The sequence below is a fragment of the Solea solea genome, chromosome 7, assembly GCF_958295425.1.
Source record: "Solea solea chromosome 7, fSolSol10.1, whole genome shotgun sequence".
Taxonomy (NCBI): Eukaryota; Metazoa; Chordata; class Actinopteri; order Pleuronectiformes; family Soleidae; genus Solea; species Solea solea.
The window spans coordinates 18,559,493-18,568,156 of record NC_081140.1 but is presented as its reverse complement, the minus strand read 5'-3'; the positions used below and the strand labels follow the sequence as shown (position 1 = coordinate 18,568,156).

The 8,664-nt window shown below is 38.8% G+C and overlaps 1 protein-coding gene across 1 annotated transcript; it reads right to left on the bottom strand.

Annotated features, from left to right (window-relative positions):
- Window positions 1–914: 914 nt before the first annotated feature.
- spint2 (serine peptidase inhibitor, Kunitz type, 2) lies at window positions 915–8,455 on the bottom strand. The gene is made up of 11 exons (XM_058633091.1): window positions 7,912–8,455; window positions 3,834–4,004; window positions 3,665–3,751; window positions 3,533–3,574; window positions 3,131–3,154; window positions 2,819–2,980; window positions 2,462–2,521; window positions 2,170–2,337; window positions 2,032–2,070; window positions 1,833–1,938; window positions 915–1,718 (listed from the first exon to the last, which is right to left on the bottom strand). The coding sequence occupies exons 1-11, from the start codon at window positions 8,291–8,293 to the stop codon at window positions 1,634–1,636; spliced, it is 1,326 nt and encodes a 441-aa protein (XP_058489074.1). The 5' UTR covers window positions 8,294–8,455; the 3' UTR covers window positions 915–1,633.
- Window positions 8,456–8,664: the final 209 nt, after the last annotated feature.

The following is an 8,664-nucleotide window of genomic DNA, read 5'->3' as shown; positions in this document are numbered from 1 at the left end:
TACATTTACACTGAATATTCTCTGTTGTGGAAATGTATTGACAGAACAAAGGCAGGTGTGTGTATGCATTTTAAATTCCAAGTAAGAAACAAAGATAATGAATTACTACTAAATTAATTGTTAAATTAATAATAATAATTAAGTAATTAATTGGGGCCCACTTATACTTGCATATTGGTCTTGAACCTGTAAAATAAAATTTTAGTTTGGAGTCTGTCCATTTTTTCTTGTAAATAAGAAACTCCTCTTGTTATTCTCCTTCTTTAAGGAAATTCTGTGCTTCTTTCCAGCACACTGTAGTAAACTTTGTTTGATAATATAAATGATAGATTGTTTCTCCCTTCAGTAAACATGACACATCTCTTAATGTCCAACACAAAACTTGTCACCAACCAACCAGGCTATATGTCAGGTAATTTCTCTGTAAAGAGATAATTAAAAAATCCTCCTGAGGGCAGATCAACAGTAGCTTTAAATGCCTCTTTTGAGCAAATTTTTTTCTCAGTAATATCTATTACTTCAATTCAAATATTTGTTATATTCAGAATGCAATGGTCATGTCTAAACCTCTTTGGTACCACATTACCATGGTTAACTCATTCCTTGTAAAATAATGATTTGTTCAAATTACAGCCAATTCACATTTCATTACTTAACATCTCCATGCATCCACTGATTTTAGGGTTTCATAAAATGCCTTTAAAAAAAGGCATTTATTTTTTGCAGCAGCCAGCAACTTCTGCTTTATTTGAATAAGCTTAAATACATACAATGTTATTTAGGTATTAATTAATTTAATTCTTCACCGAGTTACATATAAACATATTTTGGTTGCGGCAGCCATGGCTCACACAGGAAGTGATATCATAAGCCGTTAACTGTTGAGGTCACAGCAACAGGTCGAGTCATGCAGCTCAGGGTCAAGAGATTTATTTGTACTATAGTATGATTACAGGCAAGAATTCATGTACGAATCACAGCTCAAATCAACACAGTCTCCCCAAATGTTCATCAATCACTCTGCGATTTGCTTAATGCTGATCACAAAAACAACCATTTCGCTAAAATTTTTCTACTGAACATTTAATCAAAATGTTTCTAAAAACATTAATAAAAACAAAATGTTTTTATTAAATAAAAACAAAATGTTTTATTAAATAAATACAAAATGTTTTGATTTGTGGTAGAAAACTATTTTCTTAGGAAAAAGTGAATTTGTTTCTCCTTCACATCCGAGTTACATTCATTGCTTCATCAGTTAAAAAACCCTGGATGATTCCACTTTTAATAAAACTTTGAAAAGAAGAGAACAGACAAAATAAAATGACAATGAGACGATTTCCTTCAAGAATCGACAAAATAAGATACATTTGGTCATCAGTGCCCAGGTGCATTATGGGAAACACAGGTTACAGTTTTCTCTACAGTAAAATAATAATTTGCAAAAATAATCAGATCAATAAAACATCAAAGTTGGACTTAACTGTGATATATCCTTGACGATTGTTCATCTCAAGGTTTGTAACAGCAAAGCCCAGGTGTGTGTGAAACCATGTGAAGACTTTTAAAAAGGGACAGGAAGCCCGACAGTTGTGTAGTTAAGTTGTGCTGCGGTGTGGGCAGCAGTGGACGCTCAGGCCTCCTGGGGTTTGGGACTTGGTGGGAGGGTGAGAGACTCCACAGATGACTGCTCGCTAGGAAGCAGCTCCTCCTTATCACTGAAACGTAATGTTACCGATTAGATTATTAGTGGTAATCAACAAATACTTGTTTCATGTTTTTACACGAGCAGGTGTCGGTTGCGAGGCAGCTGCTGTACTGGTGAACTGTACCTGGTGGACAAGCGGCGAGACAGGCGGCGACGCCTCATAGTGATGAGGAATAGCGTGACCAGCAGAAGAGCGGAGATGACTGCCAGTGTGACGAAGAGGAAGGAGGCTGGAGGGAGAAGATGGAAATCATACCAGCTACCCTGTGTTTGCTTGTGTTAACAGTGATAAACAGGTGTTCCAGTGTTTACAGAAAACTGACCTGCAGTCCAGCGTTTACGAGCTTGATGATAGAAAGTACCTGGAAGAGAAAAAAAAACTGGGCCATGATGATGTCAGAACAGATGTTACATGTTGCGTCAGGACAGATAGCATATCAGGACAGATGTCTCTTCTTTACCATCATCGCTGCAGTGATCCATACACTCTTCCGGGCTGAGATAACGATTTGCATTTCCACGGCAACCGCCATACAAGAATGACTGACATGAGCCAGTTTGGTGGTCATAGTAGAAATTGAGGAAAGAAGCACGACATGGTCCGGCATCAGGAGACACCATACACTCATCTGACAAGACGAGACAAACAGACACAGAGAGAGGACAGATTGTTTGTAAACATTAATTTATTCAGACATTAGTGAGCATAAGTAGTTTTATGGGTTAGATGTGTTTGATTGCAAACACTTCTACCTCTGTATTTTGTAGATACTTCATCATCTGGTGATTTCTTGGATGATGGAAGGACGGACACTGAGGAGAGAAAATCAACAATTGCAATGACTCATGACTCTGTACAGGTGAGTGTGTGTGACTTTTACAGTGTGCATACACCAAAAATAAAGCAAACTTTCATGTTGTGAATAAAAACAACAATACCCCTTGTTCCCCTTCATTTGTCTGTTGTGGACTGTCTGTCTGTGTCTGGTTAAAATTACAACTGCTGTGATGTGCCTTTTGTGGAAATGTGTGTGGATCTACTAAACCACTCAGAAGCAGACAAAGAAGTGGATTTCACCAGGACTTGCATCTGGTGTGCGCATGTCTCACCTGCACAGGTGTCCTTGCAGCTCTTCTCTGTGACGTAGTTGTTCTTATTTCCTTTGCAGCCTCCATAGATGAAAGATTTGCATTCACCTGACTTCCTGTTATAGTACCAGCGCTGAAACGCCGCTCTGCAGAAACCCACCTCAGGCTCCGCCCCACACTTCTCTGATTGGACGAAGAGAAGACACACAGACATGTTTGTTATTTGATTCAAGAGTGTGCATTTTGACGCAGCTACTCAAACAACACCACCACCAATCAACAGATGATGTCATGATGATGAAGCACTTATGAAAAACATGAGACCAAACTCACCAGCATATTCCTCAGCAGACATTTCTGCAGTAGAAAATAATAAATGCCAAGACTCAGTTAAGGAGAATGCGACACAAAATATTCAAAACACAGAAAAACAAAGCTTCAAAGATTCAAATAAGCAGTAAAAATAGACAAAAAGACATACAGACACACAGACTCAAAAACACAAAGTGTACAGAGGCACAAAGATTCATCCATGTGGTCTTTCGACCTCCAGCCGTGACGTTCATACACAGATGATAAATCTCAAATGTTCTTGTCTTTCTCAAAAACTTATTATTACTTATTATTATTATATTATTATTAAAAAATAAAAAATAAAAATAATTGTGTTTCATTAACAATGACTAATTTTAGTTTTATCAACAAACACATGGGCGTGTCCATGTATAATGTTACCTGTCGCCTTGGGTTGAGAAGGAGCTTCAGTCTCCACTGGACCTGAACCAGGAAGAGAACAGACTCATTGATCCTGTGGCCTCACTCAGTGTATTGATCCTTATAGTTATTGATCAGTCTAACCAAATTTACCTTGATTGAAGGGTACCGCCCTTCGAGGGTTTTTGTATGCATACTCAAGAGAGGGAGCAGGAGTCGAATCGTCAGGGAGAACTGACCCTAAACAAAAATACACAGAGCTATTGTAAATAACCGCTGAATTCACCGCTGTGTCTTTGTGTTACATCGTGATGTTAGTCACCTGTGACACCGCTGCACGTGACCTCACACTCCTCCTGAGTTTCGAAGTTGTTGGCGTTGGCCCCACATCCACCGTAGGTGAACCTGCGGCAGGTCTGGTTGGTCACATCATAGTAAAACCTCGGGAAAGCAGCACGGCACGAACCCACCTTCGATGGCAGTCGACAATTAACTGAGAGGAGATGGAGAAATAATCACAGTGATCAGAAGTGATTCTGGACCTGTGGCAGGTTTGATTCCCATCTGTGATGATTGTTAAACACACATTACCATGTGTGAAAGACGCACACACACCGATATTAGTCAGATATCATATATCATTTTAGACCATTTATGAACTTTTGAAGCTGTTAACAACACATTTGAGTCATTGCAAAGACTTAATTCTCCAATTGTGTCCAACAAATATTGTTCTCTCAAAAGGAAGAAATAAACAGCCCAAACATGACTCAGCTAAAATGGTTTTGCTGATTTTTATTAACATTTTTACAGTCTGTGCATAATGAAGCATGCAATATATAGGATTTTTTTTGATTGTATTGTATCCGATTCTACATTTTTTTATCTGTCAGATACCGATTCCCATCCCATCCCAAAGCTACACATACAAGAACCAACACTTTTATCCTATTCACTACATTATTCGGGTCACCTGTGTCCTTCAGTGGTATAATGTTTGAACAAGCCATTTGTCTTTAAGAAAATATCAAGTTTCCATGACCGAGGACAAATGTGCTTATGTCTCAGGTTCAAACAAACCAGAGAAACCGGTCTAACCCGACACTCTGTAGCCATAATTTTACACAGGCAGGTGTGTTTACTGACAAATGTTGGACATTTGACTTGATTGTAAGTCTGATAAATTCACAGACAGGTCCACAAACAAATAACAATTAATTCATAACAACAACATTAACAAGTAACATTAACAACCTCAAAAGAAAAAAAAACATGGTTCAGGCTGAATCTTCTTGTTGTTTTTGTAACAAAAACCCCCTCGATATGCTTTTGATTACAGTTTAAATGACTTATAGGCTTCAAGGCTTAAAAAAAAATAGGAAACGTATTTTTAGGTTGGATAGTTTGAATCACCGTGGTCTGGTTGGAATTCTGGATATGCCTTTTCTGAGTGGTTCTGGTGAGCTGGGAGAGTAGAAATGCTGGAAAGTGACAGGGTCACAGTGTCAAATGTTGATGAAATAATTTTCATTTGGCAGATAAAATAATTATAAATCACTTGATTGTATGAATTGTTGTTGTTTTGAACAACTCCAGAATAAACCTTTTATATTTATATCAGGAGCTGGTTCAGCCACACAGAAGCTGTCATTTTGGACTACCATGTTTTTACAATAGTCCACAGTGGACAAACTAAACATCTTGAGTATGAAGGTGACATAGGTTCTCCAACACACACAGGGCAAGGTGAGGGATATTGAGCGGCAACATGCAACTTCACCAGTAAATGTAGCAGAATTCTACACACTGTACCTTTGAAAACATCAACACCATCACCACATTATTTAATTCTGATAATTCTATCAAATGTATAATTAATCAAATGACTCGGTCGACCACTGAGCCACATCAGGGTCCTCATTCAGGGCCAGAGACTGAACAGAGCCAGTGTGAAAGCGGATGCAGAACACTTTAGACCAGAGTGGGAAGATTTAAATTTGTGTCAGTGTCAGTGAAAACAAAATGCAAAACATGTAGGTGAGCATTTTATGTGCTGCATGGTGGCTTGAGACATGTGACACATGCATTTCCGCACATTTATCTCCTGAAGCTGATGTGGTAACATGAGCTGTTGCATGTCCTCAATAACTGTCGCAGTTTTACGTGTTGAACTACTAGGGACTCATTTTCTTTGCAAATTAGGGGAGTGCCATGTACTGGTGTGTTTATTAAGACTGAGGTTACAGTAGGACAGTGGTTCTCAAACTTTTTATACCAAGTACCAAGAAAATACTGAGCTCTTGAAGTAGCATCATTATCACCAACATTCAAAAACAGTGGTGTAAAAAGCCCAAGCAAAGTCAGCTACGGACTTTTCACAGGAGGCTGATTTATACCCAAAAGGATAATTCACTCTCTCATCAGCCTCCTCTTCCTCACATATACTTCACACATTGGTATAGAGAAATTAGATTAAGATGGAGTTTTTTGTTATTTGGTTAATTTTCTCCATTCAAAATTCCTCAGCTCCACTCCAATCACATACCCTGGTTTATACAGTAGAACCGCATTTTGGTATGTGAGCTACCAGAGTAGTACACGTACCACAGTTTAAGAACCATGGCAGTAGGATACATGCATTTATTTAATACACGTATGAAATACGTGTAATGAATTTATTAAAACAATTGCACCCAAACTGCCATTGTTAAGAAAATAGGTATACTGTATTCTTTAAATCAATAGGATTGACAGTAGTCAATCTTTAAAAAAAATAAATTAAAAGATTTTCATGTATTTCAAAATGTTTGTAGATATTTCTGTGTGTTTACACCTAACAGTGTGACAGCAAACATTCAGTCTCTAATAATCTCTAATATAGATTAATTTAAAAGTCATTAATACTTTCTTGAGACCATGATTTAGCACCACTGGCAGGTTCTATTGAAAAAGACTAGCTGCTTATTTCTTTAAAAAAAAAACCCAGAACAAATTAATGTGATCTAGTTTGATTTTGTTTCTTTCATTTCTTTTGAGGTATGCTCTGGAACAACGCGTGAAATAATCCACCGCTGTGTGAAGAAATAAATAAAAGGTGACTCAATAACAAATGTACTTCCTCATAACAGTGACACGAAGAGTACACACCAGCATGCAGTCACAAGAAGACGCTGAGGGTTTTTACCCACCTCACCCGTTCTGTGACTCAATCCACACAATCCAATTCAAGCACCAGAACCTGTTAGACCAGATGACTGAAAGTCTGTCTGTGAGCAGAATTACACCCCCCCACCCCCACCTCCAAGATAAACAAAAGGATTTGGACAAAATGTTTTGGGGATGCAGATTATGGCCCAAAGAAGACATTAACAGATTTTGGTGATGGTCTGGATATAGTTCTGAATTTAGGATGAGGGGGGAAAGAACACTGTATTTACACTGAGAACCGCAGTGGCTTTGACAGATGTATATGCTCTCCGAGTGCTTTCTCTAGTGGTTAGTATGCATCATATTAACAAAAGAGGACCTGCCCCCTTGATTATTTAACTGTTGACACAAGATTGTATTCTCACTCTTTGATTTTTATGTATCAGTTTATTTAACCATCTGAAACAATTACTTGATTATTCGATCATTAAATGAATACTCAACTATTTTGATAATGACATGTAATGTAATAATCAATTTATCGGATTAAGTGGGTTAAAAAAATAATTTTTTTCAGCTTCTTTAAATTTTTTTTGGTTTGTGGACAAACACAAGACAAATGAGAACTTTATCATAGCAAAGGTTTTAGAAACACCAATGGACAATTACCAAAATAATCTCGAAAATAACCCCTTAGTTGCAACCCTCATGTAGACTTTGTGATTTTCAGATTTTAGTTCAATCTAGTAAGATTTATGCCTTTTAGCTCAAACTAAAAACATTCTAAAATCCAGAAAGTTAATCTATAGATCGATACATGTCCTTACCAAAATAGCCATTGGAAAACTTTTAAAACAGTTAGTCACATCAAAGGAATTAGCATATAGTGACTTAATAAATTAACTGATTGCAGACGGATGATTTTGGGATGGAACTACAGATGAAAAATAGACTATTTGCTCATTCTAACGCATTCACAGTAATGTTAAGCAATAAGAATAGAAATAGAAATAAAATAAATATTAATTTAAAATGATTGAGGCAGGTGGATGAACAGGAAAGTTTGCTGCTGCAGTACTCAATCCTCTCCCTCTCTCGCTCTGTGTGTGTATATTATTTGATCTTTTCAAAGAATGAGATTGAGTCAAAGAACCACATGATCAGCCTCGATGGGTCCCTGATGTGTTTTACCAGATATTACTCAAACGTGAAGTGACACGTGATTGATCAATAATCACTAAGCAGCCTCTTACTGTTGTTGGTGTCGTTGGTCTTTGGTTCCGCTTTGGTCAGCAGCGGCTCGCTGCCCGCGGCCGTTTTGCGGTAGAACTGGAACTGAGAGCTGTCCGTGAGGGCGCAGTGGTCCTGGTCCTGGCCCGAGCAGCTCAGCAGCTCACACAGCAGGTGTGGTGCGTCCGCCGGGTAACCGACCAGTGCCGCGTCACAATCCGCCTTTTCGCAGCACTGCTCCTGGCATTCCTCCGGATTCGACACCTCTATGGGGTCACCCAGGCGGCGTGCCGAGTCCGAGGCCAGTAACTCGCTCTTGTGAATGTCCCAGTCACACTCTTGAGCCAGGCCGAACCGGACCAGGACACAGAACAACAGACCGAGAGGGAGCCGGAGAGGCTTCATCTTCCCCTGAGCTGGAGCTGAAGAAATAGTGTGTTCTAAAGCCGAGTATGGACTAAACTCGAACAATTCAAGGTTTATTTTTATTTTTATCCCTGGTTAAATCCGCGTTGAACAGTTTCCGCCTCGCAACTAAAATGTGCCACTTCCGCGTTCAGTGTCTTTTTGTTGTCGCAGATAAAATAACCTGAGACAGGTGAGGTCACTGCGACCACGCCCACATGCGCGCGCGCGCACACACACACACACAACACACAGGTTTGCGTAACTATTCACTATTCACATTATTCACTTGGACAGACTAAAACAAAGCGTTATTCCTAACTTTAACCATAACCATGGTTTAACCAATACACATCTTAGCTCTAAACTTA